General features: G+C 44.9%; 1 protein-coding gene and 1 long non-coding RNA gene across 2 annotated transcripts; both read right to left on the reverse strand.

Annotated features, from left to right (window-relative positions):
- Positions 1–6,455: 6,455 nt before the first annotated feature.
- LOC121011976 (antileukoproteinase-like) lies at positions 6,456–9,107 on the reverse strand. The gene is made up of 4 exons (XM_040446766.1): positions 8,987–9,107; positions 7,895–8,056; positions 7,477–7,626; positions 6,456–6,702 (listed from the first exon to the last, which is right to left on the reverse strand). The coding sequence occupies exons 1-4, from the start codon at positions 9,069–9,071 to the stop codon at positions 6,674–6,676; spliced, it is 426 nt and encodes a 141-aa protein (XP_040302700.1). The 5' UTR covers positions 9,072–9,107; the 3' UTR covers positions 6,456–6,673.
- Positions 9,108–9,404: 297 nt separating this feature from the next.
- On the reverse strand, positions 9,405–16,207 carry LOC121011977 (uncharacterized). Its single transcript, XR_005781887.1, has 2 exons — positions 16,097–16,207; positions 9,405–9,554 (listed from the first exon to the last, which is right to left on the reverse strand). It is a non-coding gene; the product is annotated as an uncharacterized LOC121011977 (long non-coding RNA).
- Between the last annotated feature and the right edge of the window lie 7,028 nt (positions 16,208–23,235).

Raw genomic sequence — 23,235 nt, forward strand, 5'->3', positions numbered from 1 at the left:
TAAGTGTGATGTGTCTCTTGTTTAAAGGTGGGCAGCATTTCTTGAGGGCTGACTATACGCCAGACACCCTGGGAGTTCCTAACATGATCATTTATATCCTCTGTCTCATTTGATTTTCATAAAGGCCTTGCAGGGAACAGAGAGTGAGGATGATTTGTGTTGAAAGCCTTAAAAATATCCAAACCCTTTGACCCAGTACATTGCACTTCCAGACATCTGTCCTAGCACAAAAATCTGAAATAACGAAAAAACGATTCACGTACAAAGATTTACATGTACATGCAATCTATAATAGAAACCAAGAACTGGGAATGACTGTTTGTCCAGTGGAGATACAGGAACGATGACACAGCCTTGAAGTGAGCAATGTGGCCATTAGCTGAGTTCAGCTGAACCATGGTTTCCTGTCCATGCCAAGTACATGCTGTGCAAAAGGTTGATAGGGCAGATCGACCTGGCCCCTGCTCTCATGAAGATCATGAGAGCTATGAGGTTTGCATAACACTGGGAGATTGTGTTATCATGTAAACCAAAAAAGAGGATCTGAAACGGTATATCAAATGTAATTGCAATCAAGGAAAAAATGCACTTGAATCAGAAAGAACAAACCATATCTCCCCTCCAGACCGGGAGCTGGGAGGGGGCAGGTGACCTGCTGGGCTGCACACACAGTCCTGTGAAAGCCTTGACTTGTTTTCTGTGTAAACTGTTTCCAATTCCCCACAGGTTGCAAGAGTCGCAGTTTGAAAGGAACAAAGGGAATGTTTTGTGAAATAACATTCAATACTAGCTCCTTTGTGGAAAGGATAGCTTTGCAAATTATGGGGAAAATTTTTAGGAAAATGTTTCTCTTTCTCTGTGTAGATTTAGACTGTACATTATCCGTGACTTGTCCATGCTTCAGGGTGTGTGTGTTGTAAGCCCGTCTGTCATCCGGTCCAACCAATACTCACTGGACATTTGGAAAATAAAGATTGCCTGGAAGTCACAGCAGATGGAGAGCTGAAGACGACTAACCATGTTATGTCAATGCCCACTCTGGATCATTTGAGGAAACTTGAAATGCCAAAGACCTCCTCCCTAGGCCATCTTGCGTCACCCTTTCCAGAATGAGGACCCCAGGCGCAGGGAAATACAGTGCCGGGCTGTGCCCACACATCACTTCATAGGAGAGGGAGGCTGAGCCCTGAAAAGAGAGGGATTTCTGGGTTACACACAGAATGTGCTGCATAACTTGCTTGGCTCTTTGTCTTTCTACTTGTCTTCTCCAATTGTTTGGATAATCATTACGTAAAAAAAAAAAAAAATGAAACTCTTGGGGCACCTGGGTGGCTTAGTCGGTTGAGTATCCTACTCTTGATTTTGGCTCAGGTCACGATCTCACAGTTCATGAGATGGAACCCCACGTCTGCTGACAGTGCAGAGCCTGCTTGGGATTCTCTCTCTCCCCCTCTCTCTGCCCCTCCCTCACGTATTCTCTCTCTCTCTCTCTCTCTCAAAACAAATAAATAAACATTTAAAAAATGAAACTCTCATCAACAAATTAAAAAATACTGAAAGAGTTCAGAAATTATATTTGATTCCCTGATTTTTTCAAGACAGGTGTTTTTTTTAATTTTTTAAATATTTATTTAGTTTTGAAAGAGACAGAGACAATGCGAGTGGGTTAGGGGCAGAGAGAGAGGGAGACACGGAATCGGAAGCAGGCTCCAGGCTCCGAGCTGTCAGCACAGAGCACGACGCGGGGCTCGAACTCATGGGCCGTGAGATCCTGACCTGAGTTGAAGTCAGACGCTCAACCAACTGAGCCACCCAGGCGCCCCTTAAGACAGGTTTTTTAAAGAGCAGTTTCAGATTCACAGCAAAATTAAGAGACAGGGACAGAGATTTCCTGTAGCCTCCTCCCCCACATGTGCAGAGCTTCCCCCACGATCAACATCCCCCACTAGAGTGGTACATTTGTCACAATCCATGAACCTGGGTGGCCTGGAGTCCACAGTTTCCATTAGGGTTCACTCTTGGTATTATACATTCCATAGGTTTGGATAACTGTATAATGACATATATCCATCATTATAGTATTTCACAGAGTAATTTCGATGCCCTAAAATTCCTCCACCTCTTGATTTCCCCATCCCCAATCCCTGGCAACCTCTGATCCTTTTATCGTCTCCTTGGTTTTGCCTTTTCCGGAATGTCATAGAGCTGGAACCATACACCATGTAACCTTTTCAGATTGGCTTCTTCTACTTAGTAATATGTATTTACGTTTCTTCCCTGTCTTTCCATGTTTTCGTGGTTCATTTCTTCAGAATAATATCCCATTGTCTGGAGGTACCACAGTTTATTTATCCATTCACCTACGGAAGGATATCTTGGTTGCTTGCAAGTTTAGGCAACTATGAATATAGGTGATATTAACATCCTTGTGTAGTTCTTTTGTGTGGACATAAGTTTTCTGGTCCATTGGGTAAATACCAAGGAGGATGACTGTTTAGTCATATGATAGAAGTGTGTTTAGTTTTGTAAGAAACTGCCAAATTGTCTTCCAAAGTGGCTGAACCATTTTCCGTTCCCGCCAGCAACGTATGGGAGTTTCTTGTTGCCTCACATCCTCGCCAGCATTTAATGTCATCAGTGTTCCAGATTTCAGCCATTCTGATAGGTGTATAGAGTATCTCATTAGTATTTTTATTTGCATTTCCCCGATGACGTATGATGTGGAGCATCTTTTCATATGCCTATTTGCCTTTGGTATATATCTTCTTTGGTGAGGTGTCTGTTCAGGTCTTTGGCCCATTTTTTTTTTCAACATTTATTTATTTTTGGGACAGAGAGAGACAGAGCATGAACGGGGGAGGGGCAGAGAGAGAGGGAGACACAGAATCGGAAACAGGCTCCAGGCTCTGAGCCATCCGCCCAGAGCCCGACGCGGGGCTCGAACTCACGGACCGCGAGATCGTGACCTGGCTGAAGTCGGACGCTCAACCGACTGCGCCACCCAGGCGCCCCGGCCCATTTTTTAATCAAATTGTTTTCTTGTTGTTGAGTTTTAAAGAGTTCCTTTATCAGATGCGTCTTTTGCAAATATTTTCTCCCAGCCTGTGGCTGGTCTTCTCATTCTTTTGACATCGTCCTTCACAGTGGAGTTTTTTTTTTGTTTTTTGTTTTTTTTTTAACTTTAATGAATGTTTTTGCAGTGGTCCCTTTGAATATTCTTCCTTAGGTCAGATGCCCTGGGAAACGTGTCAGAGGCAGAGATTCATGTGCAAGAGGTTTACTGGGGTGTATTCTGAGGAACAACAGCTGTGAGAAGTAGAAGAAGCGGGGCTGGGTAGAAGGACAAGTGCACTTGTGATGCAGTTACAACAGGGGTTCAGCCGATCCCATGGGGAGCTCAGGAGTTACAAGGGCCCTTCAAAGGTGTCCCTAGTCAAACTAGGAAGCTAGGCCTTTGTGCCCCCAACATCCACCAGTCAGCAGACACAGGTGGCCCCTGGGAACGGGGCATTACCCTTGGATGAAGCAGATTGCTTTGGCCGGAGAAATTCCCAGGGAGGGACTCAGCTGTGTGTGTCAGCCGCCAATCCTCCCTGCACTCAAAGGCATGGACACCTCAGTCCCGTGGGAGGATCTGGACGGCACACCACAGCATCCACTATATCATCTGAAAAATATAAACTTGCGAATAAAGAAAAAGAACGTGAGGCTTTGAGTTCCACCACTGACTTGCTGCGTGATCTCAGGCACATCCTCTCTTTGGACCTCACTTTTCCCATCTATCCACTAAGACATTACTAGACAGACAGCCTCTGATTTTCTAGGTATTACTAGACAGACAGCCTCTGATTTTCTAGTTGTGGCTAATTGGGACACTCATAAGTCACAATCACGAGGCAAGCAGGTGTCCTGGAAGCTGGCCACGGCAACCAGAGAAGAGGAGGCTGAGGTGAGGCCAAGAGATGGGGGAAGTTCCTAGAACAAGATGAGGTGGCCTATCTTATCGGGGGTTTCCCTCAAAGGTACTTCTATGAATCATTAGTTTGTAAAACAGCAGAACAACGTGTGGCATTGAAAGTCAGCTGAACCAACCCTTCATTACACAAATGAGAGGTCATGCCCAATATCACACACTGAGTCAACAGCAGATCTGGGGACAACCATAATTCCTGAAGCCTGGCCAGGTGGTTTCTCAATGTCCCTGCCACCTATCCCTCCGGAGACTGAGTCAAGGTTTGTTTTGGCTGAAAGAAAGGGATGCCCCCTGCAGCCAACTTCCACGAAAGGAGATCTATTTGAAAAGAGTCAGGATGAGAGGAGATTTTCCCTATCCTCTTCTTAAGAAGGGGAAAAACCAGGGGATTGGAAAGAAGCAGCTTGAGCACAGAGCTGTCGGTCAGCGTAGGGCAAGTTCAAAACGTACCCAGAGTGCTGGAGACGCACACACTCTCTTAGCGTAATAAGGTCAGAATTAATAGACCCCATGTCATAAGGTCAGATTCCTTCATATAAACCTCAAGAGACTTTTGGGGAAAAATTCAGATTAATTTTGTGGTCTAGGTATTGGATTTTAGACAAGCTGCTCACTCTCAAGTGACCTTGAGCCAGGGTGAAAGATTGCAACCTTTTCCCCTTACTTCCAAAAGATTGTTTTTTCTTCCTCCCCTCTTCTAGACGATCACTGCTCTGGCCACACAGAATCCACAGACACTGAAATTTGAGTCCCATGCCTCCCCACCAAACACCAGAAGCATAGGTGAGAAAGTTACTTGCTATTTAGTGGACTGGAGGGGGTGGTTCACGTGTCGATGCATGGTATTCCTGTCGTGAGGGATGCCATACTCCAGGAAAAGGAGATATAGTAGCACAGAGAAGGGAACTTCATAAAAAAGGAAAAGGCTTTGAAAAAGAGCTGGGAAGGAAGGAACACTTGGGGAGTCCTCCAGAGTTCTAGGGCCTATCCACAGGGATACCCCAGAAGGCCTGGCCCCAGAGCAGGAGCCGGGGAAGGCACTGTGTGGTCTAAGAGAGCAGAGGGTGAATACCTGCCTCTCCTCCAGCAGCTCAGCATGGCTACAGATGGAAATGCCTGGTGAAACTGTCTAACCCCGCTCGTGATCTGTCGCACATAATGTTGCATCAGGGAAGGTTCTCGCCTGCAGTTGACAACCTGGCCAGAGAGAGCAAAACTGAGGTTTCAGGTTCTTCTCTCTTCTTTCCCATCCCCAACCCCACCCAGAGATGGACTAGAAGCCCTTTCATAGGGCATCCATGATGACATGAAGCATTACAAAAAACTCAAAGGCAGGACATGAAGCAAGGCCACCCAGGGGGCTGAAAACAGACTCCAAACAGCAGTCAGGAACCGTACGATTCACGTAACACACAAATTCCAAATCTCAGTGCCTTAACCCAGTACAAATTTATTTCTTGCTCATGTAGTAGTCCCAAGCAAGCGGGGAGGACAGGCCATGATCCACACAGAAATTAGGAATCCCAGACTCCGTCCTCCAGGTCCTTGACGTCCTCTCCATGACGCCAGCAGACGGCGAGAGAGTTTTATGGGGCAGGTCCAGAACTGGAACACATCACTCCCACACTCTTTTCACTGACCAGAGCTCAGTCATGAGCTACACTCAATTGAAAAGGGAGGTGAAAACCTCAGCCTAGCCGTGTGCCCGGGGAAAAGTGGGCACCGTGGGTACTGGCGATCGCTAAGGTTAGTTATCTTGAGTGCCGTCTCTCTGTGGCTGCAGGATCTTTGCTCTGGAGTAGTTCAGCTTTTCCAGAGAAGGATCCTCTCAGTCTCTGCCTGATGGCTTTAGGCCTGGCTGCAGAAGGTCAGCAGCTGGGGGGAGTGAGGCTGGGGTGCCGCTGAGGTGCCGGGAACCCCACCATTAGCGAGCAGCTTTTCACCACTTCCTGTCATTAGGGGACAGTCAATGGGTTACTCATTTCACGTGTTGTACCTCCCATCCTTATAATTTTATGGAATTCACACTGCTATTATCCTCCCCATGTTACAGATGACAAAACTGAGACTCAGTGGGACCAAGTCCCACAGATTTGCCTCGAATTGCAGAGCCCGTAATGTACAGATGCAGGATTTCTTTTTTATTTTTCTTTTTAAATTTTATTTGAGAAAGAGAGGGCGGGGGAGAGGGGAAGAAGGAGACAGGGAGACGGAATCCCAAGCAGGCTCCATGCTCAATGCGGAGCCCAACAAGGGACTTGATCATGACCTGAGCCTAAATCAAGAGTCAGACGCCCAACTGACTGAGTCACCCAGGTGCTCCCAGATGCAGGATTTAAAGCCATATCTGCTTGGCTCTGAAATGCTCTCTTCTTTTCCATTTCCTAGCTTGGGGGATAAAACCACACACACGCAGATCTGTCTTTCTTCACCTCACCCCTCATCCCCTAGACCAGACGCAATGAGTCAAGGAAGACAGAGATGCAGAGAAAACGGTGTATTTATTTTTTCAAGAACCAGTAGACATTTCCCTCTTGTGTGCCAAGCCTCACGTTGGCTGCTGGGCACATGCAGATAAACCAAGCCCGACCTTAGGCCCCTGGAGGTGTTGGTCCCAAAGCCACACATTCATCAAGGCACTTTCCTCTTTCTCTGGTCTGGGGAGAAAAGGAATCCTCCAACCACACGTACCAGGAAGTCCTAATCTTGTTGAAGTGGTGAGAACGTATCTGTGGAAAGAAAATAAAACAGAACCTCAGCACAGGAACAATCCCAGTGATCCTCGTGTTCCTCCCACCCAGAAGGTCCTCCTTTCAGAGGGCCCTATGTTCCTTGGGATAAGAGAGAGAACACGGTGCTGGAATGGTCAAAACAGCAGTGGTCTTTGATCTAGGAATCAAGAACGAATCCATGTTGTCCGTTGACTCTCCGCTTCCATCTTCATTCTAGTAAAATCAGGGCATTGGGCCAGATAATTCAGGAATGGCCTCTACACCTGGGCATCACACTGGGCTTTCTTATGGTTCCAGGTGACCTGGCCCTATCGAGGCCACAACCATGGCAACGTTCTCTCAATGCACACAGCACTTCAAGTTTTAAGAGACACTTTTACATTTAGTATCTCAGTGGACATACTTGTATCCACTATACAGATGGGGACACTGGAGCTAAGAAAGATACAGGCATTGCTCACCGTCACATAGTCAGCCAGAGGCAGAGGTGATAGGAAAAGATCAACTTCTTGCCTTGGGTATCATGGCTCCTTTCGCCTGGCTCATTCCAGGAATCCTTCCCTCCCAGGACCCAGAACTGCCAGTCATAGGTGACCCTGGGGACTGCTTGTTTAGAAAACTGGGGGTGAATGGTGTCGAAGGGCAGTGGGTCTGCGTGGTGGGTGGGGAGGATACATAGGGAGAGGCCAAGCATCCTCCTTCACATGGAAGAGCACCAGGGAGTTGAGACCTGTCGTCGGCTCGGGAATATGGGTGTGTGCCAGACCTTACCTTTCAGTGGCTCAACACATGAATTCCCACATGGCCCCTTGCAGCACTTCAGACCGGTCAGGCAGTCCCCATCATTCAGGCAGGTGTCTAGGGGGTTGGGCTCCTTACACTCGCCAATGACCAGTGGACACCTCCCAGGATTGACCTTAACTGGTGAGAACAAGGCATGCCAATCACTTCCTCTCCACCTCAGCACCCAAACTGAGGCCCATGAGTGTTCCGAAGGAGCCCCCTTTCCGCCAAGGGGGCCCCAACCAGTGCTGCAAGTGTCTGACAGACAGAGTGACTCATTAGCCGAATGAGTGGCTGAGGGGCTGGCCGGCTGCCCCCGCCCCCCCACCACCTGCAACTTCTCCAAGATGTGTGTCTTCAAGTTGAAATCTCTCTGGTCCTCTCTTCCAGGACTCTGTTTCCTCACCTTGCTCCGATGGGTCTACAGGATCCAGGCATTTGTTGCTGCAAATACTGGGACAGCATTTCTGATCCTTTGGACACTCCCAGTCATTCAGGCATTCATGGGGCTCGTACACAAGGCATAGGCCGTGAGGTCTGAAGGGGCAGGCTCCACTCTTAACTTTTTCTACGGGCAAGAACAAAGGAGGAAGAAGGAGATGATCCTGAGTCATGACCACCGTCCTGGACTGCCACCATGGCTGATTCCCAGCTACCAATGCAACGTGGACTGGCTCACAAAAGTCTTGAAAGTGTAGCCTTCAGCTGTTGCGAGGCAGTATGAGCCACCTCTGGCACGCAGCCGGATAGAGCTCATGGTCAGGTGCTCCCAGCCCGGGATTGACTGGGAGGGAGGCAGAGAGGGACTGCCATAGCAGGAGAGGCGACTCGTCAGAGCCCGAAGGGAAGATTGCAGATCGGTTGACAAGAACATAGAGGAAGAGAGCGACCTTGAAAAAAGAAACAGTAAGAGAAAAAAAGAGAACATTTTGGAAGAGTGACCAGACAGAGACTGAAATGATGTGACGGAGAAAGAGACCAAACGGTAAAGAAGAAACTGTAGAGAAAGAAAAGCAAGCAATACGGGGGCTGGAGTCAACCGGTCCATCTGGCAGAAGGTGGGTTTCTGGACGCTCAGAAACTCTTAGCTGAAGTCTTCAGAGAGACACGTGAAATTAGGGGCCAGGAGGGCGCCTGGGTGGCTCAGTTGGTTAAGTGACCGACGTCGGCTCAGGTCACGATCTCACAGTTTGTGGGTTCGAGCCCCGCATCGGGCTCTGTGCTGACAGCTTGCTCGGAGCCTGGAGCCTGCTTCGGATTCTGTGTCTCCTTCTCTCTCTGTCCCTCCCCGGCTTGTGCTCTGTCTCACGCTGTCTCTCAAAAATAAATAAATGTAAAAAAAAAAAAAAAATTCTTTTAAAGAAATTAGGGGCCATGGGCCGGACCACTGGAAAGGTGGCTACAGGGTCAGTCCCTGGGTTAGCAGGAAGAGGTTACTGCCATGCGGAGCTGTCACTGACCCTGGCACCTGGATACGGCCTGAGAGACTCCAACTCACCTGTGCTAGTACCTTCTGCAGTCCAGGGCGTGAGGATTTCAAGGGCAAGGAGCACCGTGAAGGTGATGAGGCTGCTGGGTTTCATAGTGACAGCAGATGGGGCAGTGGTGGCCAGAGTCAGCCTCTCCCTTTGTACCTCCGCCTGAGGGTGTGGTCCTTCCAGAACTGCCCTGGGCCCTCCCAGCTGCTCTTTGTAAGCAGGAAATTCAGGGGAAAACAGGAACTCCACTGTATTGATGACTCTATCCCCCAGAAGGGACATGTGTAGAACAGGGGGGGTGGGTTGTCACCAGGCTGGTCAGGAAACTTCTGGAACCACCTGCCTTTGTTTGGCCTTTGGAGTGGAGTGGGGGAGGGGCCACGAGGGGAGAGCACAGGGTGGAACAGAAGGACATGACAAAGGAGCCTCTCTACTTGCCTTGACTGTCCCACACTCCTGGATTACCGGGCTCACTCCCTTTCCCAGACATCAGGGGACAGATTCGCCTGCTCGCTCCAGACTTGTTTTCACGTAACACATGCAGTTCCAGGCATTCGGCCAGTGCCACCGGGGTTTCTCAAAGGGCCCCTGTAGGATGGTGAAGAGAGGACAACAACCCAAACCACTTCAGGCCTCAGTCTTCCCATCTAAGAGATGGGGTAATAATACCCAACTGGGTCACTGAGCAGGACTGGAGACAAAGGGGGTGGAAGAGGCTGGAGGAGAGGGAACACGTTGCCCCGAGCACTGGGTGGAGGCGAAGTGCATGGGAATACACCCATTTTGAGCAACTTGGCCCTGAGATGAGCCCATAGAACTCTTCCCAGCTGTCAACTGAGCAGCCGGGTAAGCAAGGGACGTCGTTTAACATGCTCAGAAAGTTTCCCCACATCCCAAATTACCCCCACCGTGCTTTCATAATTACACGAAGGTTCTCATTTTACTGAGCATTGGCTATGTGGCAAGAAGTTCGTGTGGAACATTTCTAAATATCAAAAGGAAGCCCATTACGGCGTAACCAAGAAAAAAAAAAAATGCATGGGATAGCCAGGCCAGACTGGAAAGGGTCGGAAGGCTCCAGGAAATTCACCTTCTGGAAGGTGAAATTAATAACACACCTGATGCATATGAGCTCATGCGGAGAAGATTTCGGCAACCAGTGAAGAGCGTGCAGTTGAAAAGCGGTATGTGCTGGAAAACCAAGCAAACACACCCCCTGACAATTTTTCATGTCAAAGAAAATACAAAGTTGCGCCAGAAAGGAGAAGTAGGTGGTTTGCTCCTAGCTCAGCTGTGGCTGGTGTTCACACAGGCATAGTAATGTAGTGCTGATCTCATCAAATTGTCACAGGACCCTCCCAGGAGGGAGGGGAGGGAAGGGCGAGCCTGTGCGCTAGAGGCGGAGGGGGCAAAGGCGGGGACGAAATCTTATTTTCTTTTTTTCTTTTTTTTTAATGCTCATGTTTTAAAATTTAGTTTTGAGAGGGAGAGAGAGACAAGCATGAGCGGGGGAGGGGCAGAGAGAGAGGGAGACGCAGAATCCGAAGCAGGCTGCAGGCTCTGGGCTCTCCAGCTGAGAGCCCGATGCAGGGCTGGAACCCATGAACCGCGATGATTAAACAACTGAGCCACCGGCACCCCCAAAATCTCATTTTCTTTTTTAAAAAAAATTTTTTTTTAACGTTTATTTATTTTTGAGACAGAGAGAGACAGAGCATGAACAGGGCAGGGGCAGAGAGAGAGGGAGACACAGAATCCGAAACAGGCTCCAGGCTCTGAGCTGTCAGCACAGAGCCCGATGTGGGGCTCGAACTCACGGACTGTGAGATCATGACCTGAGCTGAAGTCGGACACTTAACCAACCGAGCCACCCAGGCGCCCCAAAACTCAACCAGTTTAGTGTGCGGTTCTGAATCTTGACAAAGGTGCGAAGCCACATAACCACCATCACAACCAAGAGAGAGAAGAGTTCCATCCCCCTTCAAAATTCTCAGGCACCCTTTGGAGTCCGTCCTGTGCTCCGCCTTCAGCTCTTGGCAACAATTGGTGTGTTTTCTGTCCCTATCATCTTGCCTTTTGGAGGGTGTCATATGAACGGAATCAAACAGGATGTAACCTGTTGAGTCTGCCTTCTTTCACTTAGCAGAATGTCTATGGTCCCAGGAGTTTGTTCCTTTGCAAGGCTTAGCAGTATTCCCATTGAATGGAAATGTCCCAGCTTAGGCATTCCCCAGTGCAAGGAATTTTGGATTACTCCTAGTTTTTGGTCTGATGAGAACAAAACTGTTGTCAGTATTCATGGACAGGTTTTTGTGTTCGTGTGACTTCCATTTCTCTTGGGTAATATCTAGAAGCAGATTGATAGGTAGCGAAGAAATGTATGTTAACTTTATACTAAATGGCCATCTCCGGAGTGGCTGCACCATTTTGCATTTCCACCAGCAGTGGATGCCCACCAGAGCTGTCATCGCTTCGCATCACTGACAGCACTTGGTATTGATGGTGTGTGTGTGGTTTTGTTTGTTTGCTTGCTTTCTGTTGTTGTTGTTGTTGTTGTTTTGGTTTTTGGTGTTTTTTTGTTGTTTTTTGGGGGTTTTTGTTTTTGTTTGTCTGCTTGCTTTGGGCCATCCTAATAAATAGGTAATAGATTTCATCGAGCTTTTACTTTACATTTCCCTAAAGACTAATCGCAAAGTGATGATTTTCGTGTGCTGATCTCCTACCTGTATGTATTCTTTGGTGAAGTGTCTGTTCAAATCTTTCACCCATTTTTATTGGGTTGTTTTCTTATTACTGAATTCTGAAGTCTTTGTATATATTCTATATACAAACACTTTACCAGATATGCATTTTGCCAGTAGTTTTCCCCAATTGGAGGCCCGTCTTTATTTTCTTAACAATGGTTTTCAAAGATCAGAAGTTTTTTAAATTTTTGTTAAATTTTTAATGTTTTTATTTATTTTTGAGGGGGGGGGGCAGAGGGGCAGAGAGAGAGAGAGAGAGAGGGAGACACAGAATCCGAAGCAGGCTCCAGGCTCTGAGCTGTCAGCACAGAGCCCCACGCAAGGCCTGAACTCACGAGCCGTAAGATCATGACTTGAGCCAAAGTTGGATGCTTAACCGACTGAGCCACCCAGGCGCCCCCAGAAGTTTTTAATTTTGATGAGATACCACTTATCATTTTTTCTTCATTATGATTTTGCTGTTGCACCTGAGAAATCTTTGTATAGCCCAAAGCCACAAAGATTTTCTCCGTATGCTTTCTTTTCAAAGTTTTATAGTTGTAATTTTTGCGATTATGTCTGTGATTGATTTTGAGTTAGTTTTTATAAATGATGTGAAGCATGGATCAAGGTTAATATTTATATATATTTGGATGTTCAGTTGTTCTGGCATTGTTTGCTGAAAAAACCATTTTTTTTTCCTCCAGTGAATTCTCTTTGTACTTTTGTTAACAATTGACTCTATTTCCATAAATCTCTTTCTGCACCCCCTATTTTTTTTTTTTAAATTTTTTTTTCAACGTTTATTTATTTTTGGGACAGAGAGAGACAGAGCATGAACGGGGGAGGGGCAGAGAGAGAGGGAGACACAGAATCAGAAACAGGCTCCAGGCTCTGAGCCATCAGCCCAGAGCCCGACGCGGGGCTCGAACTCACGGACCGCGAGATCGTGACCTGGCTGAAGTCGGACGCTTAACCAACTGCGCCACCCAGGCGCCCCTCTGCACCCCCTATTGATGCACAGGCCTGTCTTTGGGCCAGTACCACAATGCCTGTGTTGCTGTAGTGCTATGGACTGAATGTTTGTGTTTCCTCAAAATTCATGCGTTGAAGCCTTGGTCCCCATTGTAGTGGCACCAGGAAGTAAGGCCTTTGGGAGATGTTTAGGTCATGAGGGTGAAGCCCTCCTGAATGGGATTAGTGCTATTATAAGAAGAGGTGTGAGAGAGATGATCTCTCTCTCTCTCTCTCTCTGTCATGTGAAGACACAGTAGGAAGGTGTCCATCTGCAAACTGGGAAGAGGGTTCTCACCAGACACCAAACCTGCCAGCACCTTGATTTTGGACTTCCCAGGCTTCAGAACTGTGAGAAATCAATTTCTGCTGCTTAAGCCACCCAGTTTAGGATATTTTCTTATAGCAGCCAGAGCAGATTAAGACATGTAGCTTCATAGTAAATCTTGATTCCAGCTCAAGTTTTTTGACTATAGTTTACAATTAAGTTTTATAGCTGACCCTGTCTGTGCCGTGTCCATAATTTCAAGGCATTCACCATCCCGGTACCTTCTAGTGGCATCTAATATAAGTACCTGGGCTATCCTGCCTGAGGGTTGTCTCTCAGCCCAAGTCAGGGGAGCCAAATGCTTCAGCCAGTGACAGATAGGAACTGGAGGATAAATACCCCATCTTTTTAACCTGGATGGGAAATTCCAAGGCAGGTTCTATACCACCTTCCAGAGTTTTCTGATAGTATTGAGCCCCAGTTGCCCATAATAGCTATCTTCTCAGTACTGCACTCTTCTTGGCTTCCTTCTTCCCTGTCTCACAAACCTATTCTCTGAATAGTGTTCCTTGGATCACCTCCCAAATAAGTTACTTGTCCTCAAATTACTGCCCCAGGGTCTGCTTCCAGAATAACTCAACCAAAAAGATATATCCCAGCACCTAGCTCAATGACTGGCATACGTAGATTGCAACTGTCATCAGACCAAAGACAATACCTCTTTATGTAGTTCAGGAACATGACACGGTACATATTGAATGAGTGAAACAATAAATAATTTCATTGAATGAACTAATGAAGGAAGCCTGGAAGAGCCATTAGCCAAGCATGAATCCCCCCTTCCCAATTCATGGTAGTCCTTGGGGACACTCATTCAAGTCCAGATTTGTAGGGCTCCTTTCTTATATTTGGAAGAGGTTCTCTGAACCACGCTAACAACAATCTCTAAGGGGAATGAAGGGTGCCTCCACCGTGAGGCAGGTCACTTGAGATGGTGGCCTGGTGCCAACACGTTGGTGGAGGGTGTCAGGATACAAACCTGCTGGACTGAGCCAGAAGGTACAGATTGAGAAATGGGGTAAAAAATGAGGGAGCATCACATCAACCACACCCCCTCTCTACCAACGATCTGATGGACAATGGTAGCTGTCAGATCTCCTCCCACGGGAAATGAACTTTACAGATGAAGTCCTTCCTGCTCAGGTTTTCCCTACCCGGCTCTTCCTAGATGGGTCTTTTGAAGCTTACAGAAGGTTTGAAAGACCTCTCGACCACCCCCACAAATCTGTTGAGTCTGTGGAAATAAACTTGCACAGTGCCATGCCACGAAGACTTTGCAATTGCTTGCTAATGCAGCACCAAGTACATGGATATTAATTATATCGTGACTACTGGAGTTCTTGAATATATATTTGGCCTCATAAATAATCATGTATGTAAAATGAAAGAAGACCGCAGTTTTCATCAGTGATTGACAAAAATTTTAAAGTCCGATCATATATTATTATTTTTTTAAAGCAATAGATTTTTTTATTTCTTTTTAAAAATGTTTATTTTTGAGAGAGATGGGAAGTGCAAGTAGGGGAAGGGCAGGGAGAGAGAAGGAGGGAGAATCCCGAGGAAGCTCCATGCTGTCAGCACAGGGCCCGACGTGGGACTCGAACTCATGAACCGTGAGATCATGACCTGAATTGAGGTCGGATGCTTAACTGACTGAGCCACGCAGGTGCCCCATGTTGTAAGTGATTTTAGAGTGAAGAGGGCAGAATGGTTTCACCTGCAATTCTGAGATCAGAAATTTTTTTTTAAGTTTATTTTCAGAGACACAAGGCACCTGAGTGGGGGATGGGCAGAGAGAGAGGGAGAGAGAGAATCCCAAGCAGGCTCCATGCCATGAACAGAGCCCCACCCAGGACCCGAACTCACGAAACTGTGAGATCATGACCTGAGCCAAAACCAAGAGTCAGATGCTTAACCAACTGAGCCACCCCTGGAAACTTAATTTAAAAATAACAAACCACTAGGGGCACCTGGGTGGCTCAGTTGGTTAAGCCCAGACTCTGGATTTCAGCTCAGGAGATGATTCACGGTCGATGGGATGCAGCCCTGAGTAGGGCTCTGTGCTGACAGTGTGGAGCCTGCTGGAAATTTTCACCCTCTCTCTCTGTCCCTCCCCCACTCATGCTAGCTCACTCTCTCTTTCTCAAAGTAAATATATAACATTACAAAAAGTAAAAACGTTCTTAAAAAAAAAAAAGCAAAAAAAAAAAAAACCCCACTAAAAGCAAAATATAGGTCTCCTCTGACACGACCGCACTCATTTTTATCCTCCCCTCCCAGAGGCAATCACAAACGTCAGAACACCAGTGGGGCTGAGGGATTCAAGAAATTCAAATACCTATAGAGAAGTAATCAAGGGGCGCCTGGGTGGCGCAGTCGGTTGAGCGTCCGGCTTCAGCCGGGTCACGGTCTCGCGTGATCTCGCGTGATCTCGCGTGAGTTCGAGCCCCGCGTCGGGCTCTGGGCTGACGGCTCAGAGCCTGGAGCCTGCTTCGGATTCTGTGTCTCCCTCTCTCTCTGCCCCTCCCCCGTTCATGCTCTGTCTCTCTCTGTCCCAAAAATAAATAAACGTAAAAAAAAAAGAAAGAAGTAATCAAGATGGGATAGTAATGCCTCCAGGTGAATTTCATTATAAAAGTTTCCATAATCAACGAACAGACTTTGGGCGGCTCCTCCGGGCACAAGGCACATACACCAGGTCAAGTGTGGAGAGAAGAAGGACGACCCAGAACCTACCTGTGCCAGCTACATAATCTGCGGGGCCCAGTGCAAACCAAAAATGCAAAGCCCCTTGTTAGAAACCGTTAAGGATTTCAAGGCGGGGGCAGCAGAGATTCACCCCAGTGTGACTGTGCGGGTTCCTGCACCCACGAAGCTGGCGCACCTTCTGGAAAGTCCCAGTGCTGCAACCAACCACCTCTGCGATGCTGGAAGAATCACCAGCCTTCTGAGGCACGGTCTCCTCTTGCCTCCAAGGAGGGCTTTAACCTCCTCACTCGGTAGAGTTGTTATCACATAGAAAGCTGTCACCGTCACCGTCAGTAAATAGTGGCTATGATTTTTACCTTAAGGGCCCCGCACATATCACCGCAGCGGGTGCTGCTGAACTGCATTCGGGGCCTCAGGCCGTGGTGTCTGCACTGCGGTTGTTCTGTGCCATCCACCTCCTGCCCGCTCTTGGATCTGTTTCTCTCTGCTCTGACCAGCACATGCCCTCTTTGCCTTGGCTGCAAGTCCCTTCCTCCCCCCGACCCACTGACACGGTGTCACCAACTTGTGGCTGTGCCTGGGGCCACCTGACCTTGTCCAGATATTGTCATTTTATTTCATGTTATTTAAGAAGGCTATTTTTTTTAAAACGGGACTTCAGTATTTCTTCTTTTTTTTATGTTTATTTATTTTTGAGAGACAGAGAGAGAGAGGGAAGGGGAGGGGCAGAGAGAGAGAGAGAGAGACAGAGGGATCCAAAGCAGGCTCTGACGGTCAGCACAGAGCCCCATGCGGGGCTCGGACTCATGAAATCACGACCTGAGCCAAAGTCAGACGCTTAACCGACTGAGCCACTGAGCCACCCAGGTGCCCCAAGGCTGTATATATTTTTATTTTTATTTATTTTTTATTATTTTTTTTTCAACGTTTATTTATTTTTGGGACAGAGAGAGACAGAGCATGAACGGGGGAGGGGCAGAGAGAGAGGGAGACACAGAATCGGAAACAGGCTCCAGGCTCTGAGCCATCAGCCCAGAGCCCGACGCGGGGCTCAAACTCACAGACCGCGAGATCGTGACCTGGCTGAAGTCGGACGCTTAACCGACTGCGCCACCCAGGCGCCCCTATATTTTTAAAGGCAATTATGCCAATTCAGAGATAGGACAAGTAGAGAATCCTTCTTTGGGTCAAGATCTGAGTGCACATGGAGGCTCCAGGAAAGAAACCTGAGACCAGTGCCACAGAGAGATTTGGAAAGAGTGGGCAAAAAACAGGGAGTCTTACAGATAAAATTCTTCCCATAACACTGTATATTAGCTATACTGGAATTTTAAAAAAATAAATAAATAAAATAAAATAAATAAGATCTTTCCCAATCATCAGAGGGAGACAGCTGTGACCCCAAGACTTCCTACCGTCCTCACAGCCGCATATATCCCCACAGCCAGATTCTTCCTGGTTTGAATTTTGGAGGTTTTTTTTTTTTTTTAATTTTTTTTTTTAACGTTTATTTATTTTTGAGACAGAGAGAGACGGAGCATGAACAGGGGAGGAGCAGAGAGAGAGGGAGACACAGAATCTGAAACAGGCTCCAGGCTCTGAGCTGTCAGCACAGAGCCCGACGCGGGGCTCAAACTCACAGACAGTGAGATCATGACCCGAGCCGAAGTCGGACGCTTAACCAACCACGCCACCCAGGCGCCCCTGAATTTTGGAGGTTTTGACAAAGCTGAATTCAATTCCCTCCTAGGCACTGCCCCAAGTCTCTGCTGAAATGGGAACTGAAATGGGTCCCCAGGGGAGTGGCCCTGGAGGGTGGTGAGGGAAAGAGAAAGTACGATCGTCTGGGGAGCCAGCAGAGAGGACGCGGTGGGACAGTTGGGGGACTCAGCCAGTCCCCCAACCACATAACCCCCAGCACAGAAGCTCTGTTAAGGGTGCTGGGACTGCACTGGAAGACTATAACCTGCCAGAAAGCATAAACGAGAAGATAAAGCTTGCCAGCTGTTTCATTATAGATACTCAATATTCTCATGTATTTACCCCAGCTTTTGTTCTTCTTCTTTTTTTAATGTTTATTTATTTATTTTTGAGAGAGACAGAGCACAAGCAGGGGAGAAGCAGAGAGAGGGAGACACAGAATCCGAAGCAGGCTCCAGGCTCTGAGCTGTCAGCACAGAGCCCGATGCAGGGCTCGAACTCACAAACTGCAAGATCATGACCTGAGCCGAAGTCGGACGCTTAACCAACTGGGCTACCCAGGCGCCCACCCCAGCTTTTGTTCTGTGTGTTATTTTACAAAATTGGAACTATACTGTCTAGAGTACCTCAAATTAATTTGTTTTCCTTAACGTAGCAATGCAGTACACAGCTTGAAGGTTAAAATGCTACTTTTATTGGTAAAATTCGTATTCAAGGATAACAAGGATAATTGTCACTGCTGGGTCAAGTTGTATGCTATGATTACATTTCATTCTTCGTACAATTTTTGTTTCTTCCAGAGATGAATTGCCTTATTATTTCATTTTTCTTCCCCTTAAAGAAAAACGATTCTAGCGAAGTCTGTGAGTCTCCAATGGCACCTGTAAAACACCTCTGACCAAGACAGTAAAGATACAGAGGATCTAAACAACATAATTCACACCGTACTTTTGTAGGTGTGTGTTTAATTTTGGACACTGATAACAGAAACTGTACTGTTTCTCAAGCAGTGGAGCATTAAAAAATATTCATTATATACCAAATCACAGAGAAATCCCCAGTATGTTCTCATAAAATAGAAACAATACAAATGATATTCTCTAGTAGCCATGCAACGTAGTAAGAGATTAGTAATACTTTTTTTAAGTGATTTTCTTCCCAGAAATTTAGAAATTCTGTAAAACAATGGTTGGTTAGGTCAAAGAGGAAATAAAAACTAGAATCACAGAATTTCTAAAAATTACTCATAATGAAAATGTTGTATATGAGACTCTAAGTGATGTGAGTTAAGCAGTAATCCAAGAAGCATCCAGTTTTAAATATGAATAGAAAAAAAAAATTGAAAGGGTGAAAATAAATTAAATACCCAGCTCAAAAAGCGTAAAAGAAACACAAAAGTAAACCAAAGTGAGAAAAAAGCATTACTATAGATAAAAGCAGAAAGTAACAAGTTAGGAACCCCAAAAGTATGCTGAACTAACCAATAAAATGGTATCTTCAGAAAAAGATCCATAAAAATAAATCAATGGCGAGCTAATCTAATCAATAAAGTAAGGAAGCACAAATACACAACATAAGAAATAACAAGGGAAATTTCCCAACAGGGAAAATTCTTTTTTTTTTAAGTTTATTTTGAGAGAGAGAGGGGGAGAGAGAGAGAGAAAGAGAGAGAACAGGGGAGGGGCAGAGAGAGAGGGAGAGAGAGAATTCCAAGCAGTCAGCTGTGCTGTCAGCACAGAGCCTGATGGGGGACTCAATCCCAGGAACTGTGAGCTTATGACCTGAGCCAAAATCCAGAGTCAAACACTTAACCAACTGAGCCACCCAGGTGCCCCTCAACAAGGAAAGTTTCTAAAATCATGAGAGGTTTATTTGCACAGAATTATGTAAGTAGATATAAAATTTTCTCACAGATGCTGAAAAGACCTTCCAAAAAGTCAACTCTCATTCATTCTTTTTAAAAACTATATACACATTTGATAAACTAAAAAATTGACCAAGACCTACTTCATGGAGAGACCCAAATCCTTTTCCATTAAGGTTAAGAAGAAAGATATCCACTAACTTCACTACCATTTCATATTATACTGGAAGAATTAGCAGTGTGTTGTACAGGATTTTAAAAATTAGACACATGAAAATTACAAATAAATAATTAAAATTATCATTGCAGATGACATGATCGTGTATCTATCAAAGTCAAAAGATTCTATGCTAAACCCAACAAAGAATTTTGTATGAATATTAAAAAATCATTGCTTTTCTTATGTATCAACAAGAAGTTAGAAGATTTAATGTAAGGGAACATTTCATTTATAACACAACAAAACATTTAAACACCAGAAATAAACACCATAAGAAATCACCAAAATTTTAAAGCATTTCTGAAAGACTCAAAAGTACACTTAATTAGGAAGACATCTCTTGTCCTTGGATGGAATGCTTGCAGCATAATAAAACTGTCCAATTTCTTCAAGTTAATTTCACATGACCTCAACAAAGTACCGATTAGGTTTTCTTTCTCCCCCAGGGCTTAGAGGAGTTGATTGATTCTAAACTTCATATGAAAAGTAAACAAGCAAGAATAACCAGGAAATCCCTGAAAAAGGAAAGTATCAAAGGACTAGCCTTACCGTATGTTAAATGATAGTATCATGTCTCTAGAGTTAAAGCAGTGTGGTATTGGTATACGAATAGATTAGTTAAAGGAACAAAATAGAAAGCTCCAGAGAAGACTCAGCTACAAATGGAAATATAATGTATGATAAATGTGGCATTTCAAGTCACTGGAGAAATGATATAAGGAAAACTGTAATAATTTTTCAATGCATGTCAAAAAAAAGGAAAAAAAAGAAATTATAGACAAAATCAAAAGACAGAAAAATTTGGAACAAATATTCTCCATTAATATCATAGAAAAGGAGCTAATCCCCCTGATATATAAAAAGCTTTTTAAAATAAAGAAGAAAATGATCAGAAACCCAAGAGGAATGTGGGTAAAACACAGGATAGAAGATTCATAGGAAAAAAATTAAAATTGCTCTTGAAATAAGGAAAAAAATAAATATCAGCCTCTCGTATAGAAAAACTACACATTGAAATTATGCTCTGATACCATTTTCTACCAGACTAGCAAAAATCTAAAAGTTGAACAGCAAACTCCATTGGCACAGCCGTGAAGAAACAGTCTTTCTCAGACATAGCTGGTAGGAATCCAAAAGAGTGCTGTCCCCGGGGATGGGAATTTATCAGTGTTTAGCCAAATTATGCATGTATCTATACTGTCAGTAATCCCATTCTAGGAATCTCCCCCGAGGACGTATGTCAACAATCATGCTAACATAATTAGTGACATTTGTAATAGCAAAAGATTGTAAACGCAAGACAAGGAAATGAGAGAAATAAACTTATGATCTATCCACACAATATTACAACACCATTAAAAAAAAATCGAGTGATGGTCTTTATGAGCTGAGATGAATTCTCAATCACACTGCTAAGTGAAAATAATGTATGTACTAAGCTATCCTTCACCATAAGAGACAAATGCAAATAAGAATATATATTTTTCTATATCATAATATATATTATTATTATTTATATTATTATATATTATATATATAATGAAAATGTAAGAAAGATAAAGCATAAATGAATAAATGAGTGAAATTGTTACTTAAAGGGATTGGGTGGAAGGGGAATGAGAAAAAGCTGCTATAACTGTAGTGTTTTATATAATTCTGATTTTTCACCCCCAGCTTTATTGAGATATAATGACCTATAATGTGTAAGTTTAAGGTGTGCAATGTGATGATTGGATACATGAACATACCGTAAAAATTTTCCCACAATAACACTAGTTAACACGTCTTTTATCTCAAATAGTTACCATTTTTGTTGTAGTTGTCATTAGAGCAAGAACATTAAAGCTCTACTCTCATAGCAACTTTCAAGCATACCATACAGTTCCATGAACTACAGTCACCATGCTCTACACCGATCCCTGGAACTTAATTCCTCTTTTATTTCCAAACTTAGTTATCTTACTACTGAACGTTTGTAGTCTTGGGCTATCTCCCATTTCCCCCACCCCTCCACCCCTGGCAACCACCATTCTAATCTGTTTCTATGAGTTTGATGTTTTCAGATTCCAAATGTAAGTGGGTCGGGATAGTATTTGTCTTTGTCTGGCTTATTCCACTTAGCATAACGCCCTCAAGGGCCATCCATGTTGTCACAAATGGCAGGATTTCCTTCCTTTTTAATGTCTGAGAATATTCCATTTTATGTATGCACCACGTTTTCTTCATCCATTCATCTGTCAGTGGACACTTAAGTTGTTTCTATGTCTTGGCTATAGTGAATAATGCTGCAGCGAACATCGGAATGCAGGTATCTTTTTGAGATGGTAACTCAATCTCCTTTGGATATATACTCAGAAGTGAGACTGCTGGATCATATGTTAGGTCTATCTTTACTTTTTTTTTTTTTTAGGAACTCTCCTACCGTGTTCCCTAGTGGCTGTACCAATTTGCATTCCCACCAACAGGGCACAAGGGCTCCCTTTGCTTTACATCTTGCCAGACTTTGTTATCTCTTGTTTTTTTGATGATGGCCATTCTATCAGGCATAAGGTGGTATCTCATTGTGTCTTTGATTCGCATTTCTGTGATGTTTAGTAAAGTTGATCACCTTTTCATGTACTTGTTAGCCATTTGTATGTCTTTGGAAAAATGTCTATTCAAGTCATCTGTCCACTTTTGAATTGTTCAGGGTTTTTTTTGCTATTGAGTTATATAAATTCTTTATATATTTTGGATATTAACCCTCATATCAGATATATGGTTTGCAAATATTTTCTCATCCTGTAGGTTCCGATGTCAGGAAGCTTTCCCCCTATATTTTGTTCTAGTAGTTATATGGTTTCACTTCTTATGCTTAAGGTCCATTTCAAGCTAATTTTTCTGAGTGGTGCAGATAGGGGTCCAATTTCATTCATTTGTATCTGGATATCCAGCTTTCCCAACACCATCTATTGAAAAGACTATCCTCTCCCCACTGAGTATTCTTGGCTCCCCCGTCAAACATTAGTCAACCATGTATACGAGGGTCCATTTCTGGGCTGTCATTCCATTCGTCCATGTGTCCACCTTCATGCCAGTAATATGCTGTTTTCCTCTGTGCCCAATGTGGGGCTTGAACTCATGACCCCGCGATCAAGAGTTACACGTTCCACCAACTGAGCCAGCCAGGCGCCCCAATACTACACTGTTTTTATTGCTATGGCTTTGCAGGAGAGTCTGATATCAGAAGGGGTGATGCTCCTAGCATTATCCTTTCTCAGTATTGCTTTGGTGCTCCAGGGTCTTCTGTGGCTCCATAGGAATCTTAGGATTGTCTTTTCCATCTCTGTGAAAAATGCCATGGGAATTTTGGTAGACATTGCATTGAATCTGTAGATGGCCTTGGGTAGTATGGACTTTTTGGCAATATTAACTCTTCTAACCCATGAACACAAGATATCTTTCCATTTATTGGTGTCTTCTTGAATCTCTTCCATCAGTGTCTTTAGTTTTCAGTGTACAGATCTTTCACCTCCTTGGTTAAATTTATTTCTAAGTCCTCTGCTTCTTATCCTTTACAGTCCACATGCTTTTGCAGGGAGGCCACACACACAGATGTCTTGTCACTCATTTTCTCCATCCAACCACCAGACCAATGAAGCCGTATATGAAGAAGAATCATGTTCATTTGTTCATTTTCCAATCAACGGGCCTTTCCAGCATGTCCACTC

This window comes from Herpailurus yagouaroundi, unplaced genomic scaffold, assembly GCF_014898765.1.
Source record: "Herpailurus yagouaroundi ecotype Mexico unplaced genomic scaffold, PumYag 196, whole genome shotgun sequence".
Taxonomy (NCBI): domain Eukaryota; kingdom Metazoa; phylum Chordata; class Mammalia; order Carnivora; family Felidae; genus Herpailurus; species Herpailurus yagouaroundi.